The following is a 17,149-nucleotide window of genomic DNA, read 5'->3' on the forward strand; positions in this document are numbered from 1 at the left end:
ATAAAAGGTGAGCAGCTGTCATATGTGAACTGTAGACTAAAATACACAAAGTTATTGAAGAAAAAATGAAAGAGTTTGAAAACAAGAACCAAACCTTGGAAATTCAGTGGCAATTCAGTCCGAGAGGTATGCAGTGAGGATCTGCAAGGATAGAAAAAATCAGAACTCCATGGTGGACACAGGAAGTTAAAGAGACAGTGAAGGAAAAGAAGAAAACATATCAAAAGTTCCTGGCAAATAAGTCAGCTTGTGCTCTTAGAGAATACAGAGACAAATGTAAGAAAGCTAAACACTGTGTAAAACTAGCTAAACAAAAGTCATTGGAGGACTTTGGCAAGAACATAGAAAATAAATATCAAGAAGGTGGTAAGATATTCAGGAGGTTGTTGAAGAAACTTAGAAATGGAGGAAAGCGTGCTGTAAAAGGAATTAGAGATGATAAAGGTGACATGAAAACAGGAGAAAAAAATATCCTTGAAGTATGGAGTAAGTACTTGAAAAATTGCTAAATGAAACAAGCAGTGATAGCACAGTGGTAAAAAAAAACTCAACAGTCATACAGTCAGGAATACATATCCATACTTGAAGTAGAAAAAGCCATCAAAGGCTTGAAGTGTGGAACGGCAGCAGGAGTATATGATATTCGATCAGAAATGCTGAAGTATGGTGGTTTACAGTGGCTGCACTGCGTAATACGGAAGGCCTGGACAGAGGGACGAATTCCAGATGATTGGAGTTGAGCTCTAAGAGTACCCATATATAAAAAGGGAAATAAAACTGAATGTGAGAATTACAGAGGTATTTCCCTACTGAGTGTTCCTGGCAAGATCTATGCAAGTATACTTGAGAAACGGTTGAGAAGAATTGTGGAAGAAAAGCTTGGTGAAGAACAATCTGGATTCAGGCCAAATAGAGGCTGTCAGGATCAGATCTTCACTTTACCACAAATAGTCAAGAAAGCATGGGAATATAACAAAGATCGGTATTTAAGTTTTGTCGATTTGAAAAAGGCATGTGATGTGCCAAGAGAGAAGCTATTCAATACGCGAAAGTTATATGGTGTCAATGGGGCATTATATCAAGCAATACTTAGTCTTTATTTGAGTTGTAAGTCAGCAGTTAGAATTGAAGGAAGTACAGGAAGATGGTTTAATGTTAAATCTGGTGTGAGACAAGGATGTACATTATCCCCTCTGTTATTCGTTATCTATATGGATCACATTATGAAGGAAAGTGGTATTAAACATGATATCAGAATTGGAGATGTTAATGTCAGCTCTTTGCTTTATGCAGATGATCTAAATAAATCCACTACAAGTTTGCAAGATTCCCTTACTAAATTGAATAACTGTTGTAATAGATATGGTATGAAGGTCAGCAATAAAAAGACAAAGACAATGAAAATAGGTAGAATCGTTGAAAATGTGAAATGTGTTTTGAATGGGGAATCCACAATTATTTATCTGAGAGCTGGGTCAGAAGTAAAACATTTGACCAAAGACTAGAGACTGCAGATATGAGAGTCCTAAGAAAGATTAGAGGCGTGACCAGATGGCATCAATGGCAATATCATATTAAAAACGAGGATATTAGAAAAGAACTTGACATTGTCAGCATTCAGAGCTAATCTCAGATGGTATGGTCACTTGAACAGAATGATCGAGGAAAGATTAGCAAAACAAGTGCTCTCTGCCAGGTTGGCAGAAAAAAAAACCAGACGAAGACCAAGATACAGGTAGATTGATATGGTACAAAGTGCCTTAGACGATAGAAATATAAGATCTGATAATGTTGGAGTCTTGACACGTAATAGGCTGATTTGGAGGAAAATTGTGGATAGGAAGTTAGTAATGATGTAAATTTTTCATGTAGTACTATCATATCCTGTACACTTCTTGAGGGTACATGGCAGGAATTTGATGATGATGAGCTTACACATGGGTTTCCATGGTAGAGCCACAAATATGCAAGTCCCACACTACCTGAACCAACATGCAGCATCATCTTCGGTGATGCAAAGAGTATGAGCAGTGGGATATGGAAACATAGAAGGCTGTGCTACGGAGCAACGAATCAGGCTACACTCTCTACTGAGCAGACAGATGGGTGTGGTTGATGCCGACTGAACATTTCTTATCAGACTGTGTAATCCTAACTATGAAATTTGGATGTGGTGGCGTGATGGTATGATCCTGTTTTTCCTAGTTTGGCCTCGGACCTCTGTTTGTGGTTCCACGAACACTGAATCATGAGAGGTACCTGAACAAGGCAATACTTCCTACTTTGGGGCATTTCTATGGAACTGATCATTGTCTCTTTCAGCAAGACAATGCACCATGTCATAAGGTAGCTACTGTAAAATGCATGCTTAGTGGACATGAACATCACCACACTTGACTAGCATCCACTGAGTTCTGATCTCAATTTCTACTGAACATCTGTGGGATGAACTGGAGCATCCAGTTAAGTCAAGGGATGTCTGCCCCACAAAAGTCCAGGACCTCATTACATGCCTACAAGAAGAATGGTCCAAAATTCCCATTGACAGCTATTGTACACTTGTGGAAAGTATACCCCATAGAATTGCTGCAGTCATCTTCAGCAAAAACAGGTCCTATTTATTAAGGTAGGTGCCACGACTGTTTGTTCCTCATGCTATGGTGTCCATTGACTTCTTTCCAAGCAGTGTAGATTGAATTTATGAAAAATCCTTGCTATTTGTTCCAAGGTTTCTTTAAGGTAGAGTATTGAAATTCTTTTATGATAAATGGGAAAGAACTAAATCACCTAAGATTTGTAGATGATATTGTTCTTTTAGGAAACTCTGCAGGATTTCAACAAATTATCACTAAATTGAATGCAAAAAGTAAAAAAAGAAAGGATTAAATATAAATAAGACAAATCAAAAATAATGTATAATAAATACATTATCAAAAAGCCAGTACAAATGTAATACCAGGAAATTGATATAGTAACCTCTTATGTTTACTTAGGACAAAAGATCATGGTAGAGAATGACTATAAAGATGAAATTATATGTAAAATTCAACTTGATTGGATAACCTTTGGAAAACACCACAAAAGAAACATCCAAATCCTCCTTAAAAGAAAAAAATTGACAGTTGTATATTTCTGGTTATGACATATGGAAGTGAAACATGGGCTCTAAAAAACTGACCAAGTTGAGGATTACTCAGAGGAAAATAGAAAGATCATTACTCGATATTATCATTTTAGGCAGAAAGCGCTATAATGTTGTAAGGACATTATAACGGCTGTTATAATGTCCTTACAACATTATAACAGCCGTTAAAAGATACAAATAACAATAGGCAGGTCATATTGCAGGAAGTAAAACTCAAAAATGGACAAAGTTGATATCAGAATGGTATCCTAAAGATGGAAAAGTTACAAGAAGACCAAAGAAACAGCAAGAATATGAGATTAAAGAGATGGTAGAACTCAGTGGCATAGAAAGACTCAAGATAGCAATGAATGGAGGACTTTGGGGAAGGCCTTCATCCAGCAGTGGACAGAAAATGGCTGATGATGATGATGATAATTATCAAGAATTTTTTGAATGATAATATCCATTACATATCAGATTGCTTTTAATTTTATTCAGTTCATCTAACAAAAGGGGATCAGAAGAGCAGATCGTATGAGTTCTGTGTGAAAGATTTGATAATACCCATTTTTTGTAATGAATGTCACAAATATGTCACCAGCGTTCTTTGATTATTTCATGGAGCATCTAGAAAAAGAATTCTTTGACACTATATTCCCTCTGCCTCATATATGGTTGTGTTTTGCTGATGATATGTTTGCAATCTGGTCTCACATTGAGTCAGAATTATTTCAGTTCCTGTTTAAATGGCAAAATTAGGCAAAACAAAATTATATGTATGCAGCACCGTATACTGAAAACTTAAGAGTCAAAAATGGCCAATTTTGTCCATTCAATCTGTAGTTCAACTCCAGAACTTAATGATTCCTAATCATGGTTTCAGTCATATTCAAGTAATTGTCTCTCTCCCCTCTGCATATATGAAAAATGTTAATTAAGAAATGTGACATTAATTCTTGGAAGATCATTAAGTTGCTGCTCTCCCCCATTTTACAGAACATATTGAAATGCCCACCTTCCTTCTTATTTTTTAGTTGCCATGTATGAAGAAGAGGCCTCCTTACAAGAAATTTATTCTGATTTGTGCTTGAATCATAATTCTGATACTTTCCTCAAAATCTGTCAGTATGCAAGCTGAAATCAATCACCATGTAACCTCCTTTTGTACTCTTCCTTGGAGGTATTTCTCAAAAATGAAGACTTGATCTATTTAAGCCAAATGTGATCAATTTTCTCTTTTCAGAACCCTCTCTTTCTCGAAAGCGTTTGTCCATGTTGGTAATGTACATTAGGTTACCAATAATTCATGGTTGAGAAAATTAAATGAATCTCCATTTCTTACATAAAAGGCATATGCCTTTTATAACAAAACATCCAACTGATGTTATTTTTTAAAAATTATTTCTAATTGTTCCAAATGTTCTGCATGTTTACACATTCAGGTAAACATTCTTAATTAATGAAGGCCAGGATGCATTCAGACAAGTTATTTGTTATTTAAAAAATAACATCAGTCTCTTTGGTATAACTGCATAACAGCTGTCACCTTTGTTAGCCCTTACTGTTTTGTCTACTAGTTTGTTTATTTACACCTGAGGAAATTCTGTGCGATTGGGATGAAATGCCATATTACTAAGTAAATAAATGTTATCAACTTATTCTGGTGTTCTGATTTAGAAACTTAAATGACTAAAGCCAAGACAGAGAAAAAATATCTTGAACACCTAGAAGATTTCATCTGGTGCATAACATGAAAAGAGAAGTACAAAATACACACTACTAGAGAACAACAGCTATAAATTAAGTTACAGACTGCAATACAAGAAAGACATAATTGTATTTTTTGTATGTGTCTCTATATGCAAATACTTTAATTTAATATTAGTGGTAAATTTACATTTGGCAATGTTCTTGTTAAACCTGCTCTATGTATATATCTTTTAACAAGCCTTGCTCCCCATTGCCTTTGGGCTATATGTGTTTATAATTGTTAATGACTACATTCTCAGCTCCCATGGGTTCTTAATAGTACCAAGTGACTTAGCCGGAAAGTGGCAGAGCAGAAGAACTTTATAATCTTTGTTCAATCCCTTCTTACGTCATGTAGTTCTTGTGCATGTTCACTCTGTTTATGTGATGAGATACTTATGAAATATTAATGATTTACATTAAATTCTTTATTTCATTACGTAAATTTACGTGCATAGTCATTTATGTCTAACAGTAACGGTAGCATTAACGATCAAAAAGTGAGAATACTATAAATATTATGTGTGCATAATATCTACAGAATTTAAGACTTACTGGTACTACTCTTGGATCACTTGATTTCATATCTGCTGTTGTAACATGGCGAGTTTGTTCCTCAGTACATTTTACATCCAAAGTAAATTCAATAGAGCAGTCAGGACAAAAATCTGTGCAGCTGCAATCCTGGAAAAAAAAAAAAAAAAAAAAAAAAATTTTTTTTACTGATAAATAACTAATTAAAAATAATAAAATTTATTAATACGGTAGAATGTCAATTATCCAAACTAACTGGTACCAAGGTCAGTTCAGTTAATCAAATAGTTTGGATAATCAAAAATACATGAGAATATAAGAAACAAAGTGTAATTAATTAGGCCTACAATTAAATTACTATATGCAAGGTTATTATTATTATGGTGTCTACAGGTTTTCACCTGAACAATGCTGAACAACTAACCTATAAAAGGCACATCACCAACCTATCCAATAAAATTAAAATAAGAAACAATATTATTTCAAGGCTTGCTGGAACAACCTGGAGTTGTGGCGCAGAAGTCCTAAGGTCATCTGCACTAGCCCTTGCATTCTCTGCAGCAGAATATTGTGCTCCTGTCTGGGAAAGAAGTGCACACACTAACATTATAGACACCCAGCTAAACTCTACTATGTGCACAATTAGCAGGACAGTGAGAAGCATCCCTCTCTCCTGGCTGCCTGTCCTATCTAACATTGCTCCACCAAACATACGAAGAAGACAAGCCTCGATTAAAGAATTTAATAAAGTAATGAGCAACCCTCTCCTGCCCCTACACCAGACTCTCATAAATCCACCAGGTCTTTGCCTAAAATCAAGAAAGCCTCTCTGGTCCATGGACGAACTCTCTTCAGCTACCCTGCCATCAACACCTGACATGTGGAGAGAATTCTGGTCCAACAATCTCCCAACAAACAGCTTCCTGGTAGAAGATCCCTATGCTGCCTGGTTTTGCACTTCCTAGGAAGATTTGGTCATCAATCAACAGGATCAGAACTAACCAGGGCAGATGTGGCTATCTACTACATACATGGGGACTGTTAGACCACCCTTATTGTGATTGTTCCCCCGTAACTCAGACGATTACTCATATTGTGTATGACTGCCCAAAGCGCCACTTTCACGGTGGTGGCCTACAGGACATCCACAAGGTGACAGATGAGGCCCTGGATTGGCTTTCCAGACTGGACATTGACCTGTAGTTGTAATTGTGCCTTTTATGTAATGAACTTTTACATGTTAAGTTTTTCATCATTTGTTTCTGAATATTGCGATTGTATATTTCATGCCAGTTTCACAAAGCCATATGCATAAATAAATTATTATGGTATTTTGAAATATAAAGTATTATAAAAAAATAACTGAATAAGGTAATGGTTAGTAAATAATAACCAAAAAGCGTTTTGAAGAAACAATGTATGTTATATTTATTTTGAACTTATCTAATTATTTTATGTGGTTTCAACTATAAATCACATTTTTATTTAGATAAACAAAAATAAACAAGTAATTTTAAGAGAGGTGGCAATGGTTTGGATAATTGTATTTCATAAATTAAGCACTACAAAATTATGCAACTCATTAATCAAACAGGTCAAAACTTCCCAAATGGAACTAAAAATAGACATGTTTGGTAGTCAGGCTTATATGCTGATTTTTCATAGTAGTATTTTTAATAAAGAAATTGAAAAAATTAAGAAATTGCAACACAGAAGATATACTATCTTCTGTGTTGCAATTTTGAAATACTTCCAGTACTTCAACAAAGTCAAACTGCATAAGCAGGGAACAATGTAAGATGCATGCATGCAGGCACTATATGTGGTAAGTGAGACCAACAAAAAAGCAAACAAAGGCAGGCCTAAAGCCTAAACTGTACCACCTAGAGGACTAGACTGTGTATTTTTGACAGTTGGGCTGAACATCTGAGGATGAGCATTTCCCTTATTTAAGGAAGTTTCATGCCCCCAAATTTTTTGATATTTGGATAGTCTTTTAAAACAGAGGCAGATTCCAGGAATAGTATATCATACTTGTATTTGCTTTGTTGAGGTTAGCAGCCTTTTTTCCAGAATATCTTGTAGTCATTGGCAAATGTGTTATGTGGTCAAGTTCAGTAGTGAGGGCATTATTACCAGAGCAAATTAATTTTGCTCTGCTGAACAAGGTTTTTATAATTATATATTGTGGGAAGAGAGGGATGGGTGTGTGGATATATCTATACATGACACAAGAGCAGTTAATTTAATATAAACAAATCATTATCTTAATACATGCTTCAAATACATGCCCTGACAAATAAGCTAATGTCTATGACATGCACAAACATAGGTATAATAATAAAATTAGCTGAATTGCATAGCTCAAATATTAAACATAATTTATAGTGTGTGTGTGTGTGTGTGGAAAGGCTTATGTGTTCGGCGTACATATTGATTAATTTTAACAGTAAAGATGAGAACACAGGCTGATAAGAAATTAACTATTTATTAACTCATTGCTGATATTTCGCTGGTATTCTATCCAGCATCTTCAGGGCATAAAAACAGTTTGTCACAGTATGTGGGACAACAACAACCCGGCATAACAATGGAAGAACTTTGTAATCTTTGTTCAATCCCTTCTTGCATCATGTAGTTTATGTGCATGTTCACTCTGTTGATGTGAACAGATACTCATGAAATATTAATGATTTACATAACATAACATTCCAGCATAACAATAGAAGAACTTTGTAATCTTTGTTCAGTCCCTTCTTTGAACTAGTTTGAACCCGTTTCTAACTAGTTTCAAACTAGTCCCATTGTTATACTGGATTGTTGTTGTTGTCTTGCATACTGTGACAAGCTGTTTTGTGCTCTGAAGATGCTGGATAGAATACCAGTGAAATATCAACAATAAGTTAATAAATAGTTATTTTCTTATCAGTCTGCATTCTCATCTATACTGTTAAAATTAATCAACATAATTTATAGCGGTTAAATAAACACAGCAGGTAGCTGAGGGACAGGTATCAGAAAATGGTATTTAGAAAATGTGAATTTCCCAAATTGAAGGTGACCATTAGTGTACCCCAGGAATCAGCCCTTGGTCATGTTGTTCAATTTTGTCATTGTTGTTCAATCTATACATAATTAATGATATTGGGAAGGACCTGATAGGAGATGTTCAATTGCTTGCTGATGATACAAAGAAAAACATGGCAATTAGGGATGCCACTGATATACAGTACTTACAAAATTATTCAAACAGCAGCAACTGCAGACAAATGATAATGGCTGCCATTTAACATTAGTAAATGTAAAGTGCATGATGAGATTTCCAACGGCATATTATATTGGTGGGATCATGCTTGGAGTAGCTGATGAAGCTAGATATCTTAAGAGTGATGGTGGATAGAAAGCTGAAGTTCAAAGGTCATATAGCAAAAATTACAAATACAACTCAGAAAGTAATTGTGATGTTGAAACAAACAATGTCATGTAAGGATAAGAAAGGAAGTCATGGTTCTTTACAAAGCCTTGATACGATCACCTGGAATACTGTATGCAGATTTCATTTCCTGAGTTCAGAGAAGATAAAGAAGCTTGGAAAGGATGCAAAGAAGATAAAAGATGATACTGAGATTATGGAATGTAGATTATGAGGATGGATTGAGAGTATGTGAACTGCAGACACTAGTAAACAGGGGAAAGAGGGGTGATATGACAGAGGTCTACAAACTAGTGAAATGGTATTATTATTATTATTAAGAGACCTTGAGGGAGTCAGGTACTCATCGAGGAAAACCATATACTACACACACCAGCTATCATACCTGTTCTTGAATTCGTTCGCACTACTTACACACACTTGACAATGGCAATCTATTTCAATCAAACACCACCCTATGAGAGAAAAATCTAGATCTCATTTCCTTCTTAGCAGCATTCATTCTCAGCTTCAAAGGATGTCCTCTTGTCCTTTCCCCACCCTCCATAAAATGAAAAATGCCATCAACTGAAATCCTGTATGACCCTTTCAGAGGTTTGTAAGTCTCAATTATATCATCCCTCTTTCTCCTCTTTGCTAGTGTCTGGAGTATACAAATTCTCAATCTGTCTTCATAATCAGTATTCCACAATCCTGATATCATTTTCAACACTCTTTTGCACTATATCAGAATCACAACAGAAACCAGAGACCAAACCTGAGCACAATAGTCCAAGTGAGGGCTAATCAAGACCTTATAAAGAGGCAAAATAGCATTCTTATCTTTACATGCCAAAGTTTGTTTCAACATTGCAATTATCCTGTGAGTTGTATTTGCAATTTTTGCAACATGGGCCCCCTGAACTTCAACTTCCTATCTATTAACACTCCAAGATCCTTACCCCAGTCAGTTTCTTCTAGCATAATCTCACCAATATAAAATAACATTGGATATCTAATCACACAAAAGCGCATGACTAGATTTACTGACATCCATTTTCCCATGCCCATAATTCCAGCCTATTCAAATCATTTTGCAAGTACTACATTCATGATACCTATCTTTGCATCACTAGCAAATAGCTGTATGTCGCATGTCAAATTCTTCCCAATGTCATTAATGTATAGATTGAATAACAGTGGATCACAAGTACTTATTCTTGTGGTACACCACTGTTTACCTTAAATTTTTCAGACTCACATCCCCTGTATACCACTTTTTGATATCTGACAGTCAGTCATCCTAACCATGCTATTTAATAATCCAAACCCATATTCTACAATTTATGCAACAGTCTTCTGTGCTTATTCTGTCAAAAGCCTTAGCAAAATCCAAAAGTATCATGTTCTATCTATTCCCCCCTTGTCTACATCAATGATAACATTATTATAGAATGGGAACAAGTTGTTAAAACATGACTCTTCCTTAGAAAACCCATGCTGCTCATTGCAAAGTGGAGATTCTCTGTCAACCCATTTCTGAATGCAAGCCCTAACCAACTTTTCCAAAATCTTCACCACCACTCCTGAGATACTGACTGGTCTTTGCACCACCCTTATGCAAAGGGATTACCATACATTCTTAACACTCATGTAGAATCTTCCCTGTTCTGGAACTCAAATTATATAGCCTGGTTAAAGGAATAGCCAGTTCAGCTGAACACTCCTTTAGCACCTGTGCTAATATCCCATCAGTCCATATTGCTGAATTCTTATTCAGTTTGTGCAACAGCTAATACCTCCTCCTCACACCTGAGTTTCTTCATCCAGTGAAGAGGTAGCAGTGAGCTCAATGTTGCATACACCAGTTTGATAGCTTTTAGCAAAATGGACACTCAATGGACTTGTTAACTAACTTTTGAGTTAGCTAGTCTCGGAAGGAGGTGGAGGGTTTTTTCTCCCAGAACTTGGATTTTTTGTCTATCAAAACAGGCAACCTAGCCCCATGAAAATGCATATCTACAGACACAGAATACTACTGGAGAAGGAAGACAATGGGAAACTGCCTTGGTCTATAAAAATTCCCAAGTAAATTAGGATTGCTACCTCACCAACCACTAAGTTGAAAAAACATACACACAGTTGGTACATTATACAGAGCAATGCATAGCTCTGTATTTAAGATAAAAGAGATTTTCTATTTAAAAGATTTTCTATTTAAGATAAAAGTCAGCAGTTAGAAATGAAGGAATTACAGGAAAGTGATATGTCAAATCAGACATGAAACAAGGGTGCATGCACTCTGTATACACTTTTCATCAACTATGGATCACATTGTGAAAGAAAGTTGCATTAAGACTGATCTTGGAATCAGATATCAAACTTAGCTTTCTCATTTATACAGATAATGTACCGTCAAACAAATCTAGTGCAAATATCCAATCTCATCTCATTTTCCTTTCATGTAAGTTCACTAGCCTGTCACAGCCAAGAAACTTGACATCTAAGAAACCTGAGTACTGCTTATGATAAGGCAGTTAATCCTATCTGCTATGTCTGTATATATACTGTGTGCTTCTGACAGTTTTTTTTCTGCCCAAGACTTTAGATTTTCATCCCATGAAATCAGGCAAACTGTTAGAAACACACAGTATACAGACATAGCAGATAGGATTAATTGCCTTATCATAAGCAGTAATCAGGTTTCTTAGATGTCAAGTTTCTTAGCTGTGACAGGCTAGTGAACTTTACATGAAAGGAAAATGAGATGAGATTGGATATTTGCACTGGATATGTTTGGCAGTACATTATCTGTATAAATGCTAAGTTTGATATCTGATTCCAAGATCAGTTTTAATGTATAGATTAAGTGAATTTATCATCATCTTACATGATGATAAATGAGACCGGAACTTATCTTCAAATGAAAACACCCAATAAAACATTGTTCACATCATACATGAAATTCGAACCCAGGTCTTTCCAGCCAAAGGGCATTGTTGATACAAAATGATCTATGTACAGTGGGTCTCCAGAAGAACTATAACAAATTTGGCATGAAAATATCAAATTTTTGATGGTAAAGTGACTATGCATTCTTGTGCTGGGAGGCTGCTCAACATATGGAAATTTCAGTCAAGAAAGGGTTTATGTAGAATTGCAAAGCTGGTGATTATGACAAATTTAGAAGGCAACTTGGAGCAGTGCCATGGCATAAGAAACTACATGGACTAAATGTCACTAATGCATTGGAAGCAGTCAAGGATTGTTTGAGCAAGGCAGTATCAGAGTGCATACCAAGGGTCAGGAGCATAAGTTGAGTAGGGTTAAGTGAATAACTACCAATATAAAGCAGGAGCATTAAAAAAAAATTGTAAAGGAATATAAACAACAAGGTCATCAGCATGCACAATATAAAGCAAAAACAAGAAGGGTAGTTGTATGGTAAGGAAAGCTAAATCAGATTTTGAGAGATAGATAAGCAGGACAAAGGAAATTCAAAAGTGCTTTCTCACTGTATAGTAAAATAAGAAAAAGAATGATTATGGAAAGATAAATTTGCTCAGTGCTGATGGCAGGAAAGTGATGGAAGCAGAAGAAATAGTTCATTTACTAAGTGATCACTTCGCAAGGGTATATCATCATGGTTACTTTACAGTTATTGAGGTAACAGACACTGATGTGACCACTGAGGTCAATGAATTGGAGGTATTCGGTATATTGAAAAACATCAAAGCATTCACAGCAGTGGGCCTGGAGGTTACATCAGCTTGTGTGCTATGAGAATGTGCAAGTGAACTGACAGTGACTTTGACAAAATTGTTTAATCAACATCTCAGCTCTGGCAAGGTTCCAAGGGAATGGAAAGAAAGAGAGTAAGATAGTTCCATTACATAAAAGTGGCTGTAAGATAGAAGTAGCAAATTACAGGCCAATTAGTATCTCTGGAGTGATGGTTAAAGTATTGGAAAAGCTGGTTAAAAGTAAAATTCTGGAATGGGTAGAGAGGAATACGATACTCTGTAGGAGCAGCATGGCTTTGTAAAAGGTAGGTCCTACCTCAGTAATTTATTCATATTTTATAATAAGGTAACAGCAGAATTGGATAAAGGAAATGGCTACACCATGATACTGCTGGATTTTGCAAAGGCATTTGACAGAATACTACATGAGAAAACTATATAAGTTGGAGCAAATGGGAATAATGGTGGGGGGGGGGCTGACAGACATCAGAGGGTGTATGGTAGAATTGAATCAAGGTAAATGAAGGTGATTAGTGGGGTGCCTCCAGGGCTCTATACTAGGACCATTACTCTTCAATTTGTACATTAATGAGAAGATTTAAAAGGGTATATTCAATTGTTTGCTGATGAAGCAAAACTAGGGAGGCAATAGTTGATAAAGGTGATATAGATATCTTACATGATGATTTAAATAAATTGGCGGTGGTGAATGGTGGAATGGAATCAAGGCAAATGAGAGTGGCTAGTTGAGTGCCTTCAGGACTCTGTATTAGGTTTTGTAAAATGTAAGGTTGGAAAGATTACATGTAATAATAAAAAGATCATGTAATAAAAAAAAAGATTACATGTATCATACTGATGATACTAGTTTAAAGGAAATTTATTAGGCTAGAAATATGGAGGTGATGGTGGACACAGATTTGCAATTTTGCAGACAAATCGCAAGAGTTGGGAAAATAGCTCAAAGATTACTTGGATGCTGAAGAACACATTGACAAGTAAAGATAGGGAGGTTATCGGACACATGTTGACTACCATGCACAGCTTTGGTCACCTACGTTTCTTGGGGATCAGGAGGTAGTCGATAGGATTCATAGATGACTGACCAAGCTGGTGACAGGTCTGTGGAATGTTCACTACGAGGGGATAGACTGAGGGTGTGTAGGTTGCTAAGTTCAGCTCACAGGCAGACGAGAGGGGATATGATAGAAACTTATAAGTTACAAAAGAGATTCTATAAGATTGACACAAAAGAAATTTTTCAATACAGAGGGAATAGGGAGGAAACAAGGGGGGGGGTCACACTTAGAAGTTGTCTAAGAGTGGTTAGTAAGGGTGTGCAGACTTATGTTCTTTACTTGGAGAGTAGTAAATGAATGAAATAGAGTGCCAGAGGTGGTTGTGAGTACTCCAATAATGAATCAGTTGAAGGAGATATATTAATGGATTAATTGATTAATGGATAGCATGCATCTCCCATGATGAGTCTTTTGACTCATCATAGGAGATGACGAGTCAATGAGTACACATATAAATAATAATAATAATAATAATAATAATAAAATTAGCAATAAAAAAAGGCCAAAACTGTGAGAAATAGTCAAGAACTGCATTCTCATTGGAGAATGCTGTAGAAGTAAAATATTTCAGCTATTTAGGACAAATTTTATTGTGAAAGGCAATTAAATGTGAAAACAGACAACAGAAAAGCAAAGCTGGTATTGAAGGAAGCCAAATAAATTAATTTATGTTACCATTCAAGATTACATGAGCAGAACTAATCTAAGGTGGTATGATCACTTTAACAGAATAGAAGATGAAAGGTTAGCAAAACAGGTGATTGATGCCTAAATAGCAGGGAAAGACCAAGATGAAGATCTGCCAATATTGGAGTGCTTCTGAAGTGATAGAATTAATCTAGAGGGAAATTGTTGATGATAATTATGCAGTGCAGTGCAGCCACTATAAAACTTTTATACCTCCATATTTCATTTTCTACCTCAAATATCAATATGTAGTCCTGATTGCATCCTCCCTGAATATATTCTACTGCTGGTCTGTCACTGCTTATTTCATTTAAGAATTATTCAAATTAATTACTCCTGAAATTCAGAATATCTTCAATTTTATTTGTTATAAAAATATTTTGCAGAACATTTTGGCACCTTCCAGATATTTTTCTCCTTTCTCTCCAGTGTTTCCATGACTTTTGTTCAGCTACTTTTACACACGACTTACATTTTTCTTTGTATCTCCCCCCCCCACCATCTTTCTTTCTCTCAGGGTATTTGCTGACTTAATGATAAGATTAATTATGTAAGGAAAATATTTTATCTACTAGGCATAGAATTCATTGGAATAAAATAGTAGAAAAACATTGGAATAAAGTATTACATAAATGAATACAAATTATTTTTTTTTTACTTGAAAGACTACATAAAGAAAGTTGAGAAGCTCATCTCCATAGACCAAACCTAAAATTAATAAAATAAAGTTTTTATTTGAAAGTTGTGTAGCTCATCTTCATAGACCAAACCTTAACAAGAACAAATACCTTAAACTTTTCTAATTTTGGAAAGGCATCCTAAGCAAAACTCCTCATTCCTGTGTCTGATGATTTATTATTTTTAAAACTAATTTCTCAGAATGCTAATAATTATAGTTGATATTAGCCTCCTGCAATTAATATCATACATTGTTCTATACTATATTGAACAAAATATTTTCCTTATACATGTGTTATCATTCCGTAATTATCTTGTCAATATGTCCATCCATTTATGTCTTTATCTGCAGTAATACCTGCTGACTTACTTGCCAGGAAGTTTCACTATGCTTTCTTCTTCTTTCATTCACCAAAGCTGAGGTTGATTCAAATTTTTCTACCCTTGCAATCAACCTAACTGCATACCTCTTTGGCTAAATCAATGTTTTCTTTGGAGTTTACCACTGTAATTTCACGGTTTGGTTTTTATTTTTAAACCTTTTCATTTTTTTCTCCAATAATATTTTTATATTCAAGTCTACAATTCACCTCTGATTCTTTTTAAAATTTTATATATTTATCCTGCTCAGACTAAATGGTGATTACCTCTTATCTGAAATTCATGTATGATGCTTTATCTTTATCAAGAGCAATGATATCATTATCAACAATAATATAACCAATGGGACTTTCTTATTTCTTGGGTCTTCACTCCACATGAATTTTTGCACATCTTTATGCTGAAACACAGTGTATTGGTAATGATCAGTTCATGTCCTCAATATAAATCCAGCAGGTGCATACCATTATTATTAGTATTCTTGAAAGTTTTCCAAAACATTTAAATATGTTTGGGATTCATTTCCTACTCTACTGTTTATATCTCCAACAAGAAGATAGCATATTCTATTAAATGAGACTGCGCAATAGTGACTGAATAAAATGTCAAACTGATTGGCAAAATGGACAGCACACCTACTTTCTAACCTTTGCTGTACCTACAGCCTGTTTCTAACCACAGGCTGTAGGTGTGAATCCCACTATGGGAATAAATGTTTGTGAATGCAAATGGGAGATAAATTTCATTGTGCAGTGTGAGAATTATTGACAGGCAGCTTGAAGTAGCTTAAAAAAAATTCCACATTTCATCTCTAGAATAAGGTTTTCAGATTATCTTAATCCTTATCCTGTCCATGGTATTTGTATCAAAGTGCTATAGCAACCTTCGTAGGTGGGATTCCCATAAAAAACAAAAATAAAGCCAACATCATTTCTCCAAGTATTATTTAAATGCAAGCACATACACACATACAGAACATCATTATTGGAAATGAAATAAATATAAATATTATACTACTTTACTGGTACTAAATACAGGTAACCGTTGTATAATGCGGTACTTATACAACGTGATCTAGAAATTGTAGTATCCCTTGTTCAACGTGGTTTCGATATAACACGGTCTACAGTTTCTAGTAACCCTTTATTTATTTATTTTTTTCATATATTTTTCACCGCGAGCCTTAAAAATCAAATTTTATCTTCGTTAAATTTGTGTCTGCCTGTATCGCTCAAGTTGTTAAAAGTATCGAATTTAGTTTTATTGTATCCCTGAATAAAGTACTGTAGAGAGGCTTTTGTAGTCTGTGTCATTCTCAACAAACAGTGCAATTAGAGACAAACGGAATAAAAAGGGTGCTAAACAATAAATTACATGTCCCCTCTCACAGAAACTATGCTGTATAGACTTAAGCAAAACCATATGTTGCACTGAAACACAGTATCTAACTAAAAACTATTGTCCAATTTTTCAGTTATGAAATAAGTGTTTGTTTTATTGCATTTGAAATTCTCGATGTCATTATGACAGATAACAAAGGCTAACTTAAAATAAAATTCTACCAAGAATTGAAACATGCCATATAATTAATGTATGAGTTCGCCTGCCACCTCAAACATAAACAAGAAGCCATGAAATTCAACCAAGGGTTGAAACGTTTGTGTGAGTTTTGCCAGTCAGTAATGAGAAGTTCCATCGGAACGATAAATGACACCCTGTTATGAATGTGTTAAAACTAATAGTGAATGTTGTGACAGTT

At 35.2% G+C, this 17,149-nt stretch overlaps 1 protein-coding gene across 1 annotated transcript in view; it reads right to left on the reverse strand.

Moving 5' to 3' along the window:
- Positions 1-17,149, reverse strand: part of Polr2C (RNA polymerase III subunit RpII33) — a 69,597-nt gene that overhangs the window by 27,731 nt on the left and 24,717 nt on the right. Inside the window, exon 3 of the mRNA XM_090408124.1 lies at positions 5,432-5,560. Within this exon, the coding sequence (XP_090264250.1) occupies positions 5,432-5,560 (129 nt within the window). The remainder of the gene's footprint in view (positions 1-5,431; positions 5,561-17,149) is intronic.

This window comes from Typopeltis vanoorti, chromosome 18 (genome assembly GCF_054136105.1).
Source record: "Typopeltis vanoorti isolate ZY-2024b chromosome 18, IOZ_Tvanoo_1.0, whole genome shotgun sequence".
Taxonomy (NCBI): Eukaryota; Metazoa; Arthropoda; class Arachnida; order Uropygi; family Thelyphonidae; genus Typopeltis; species Typopeltis vanoorti.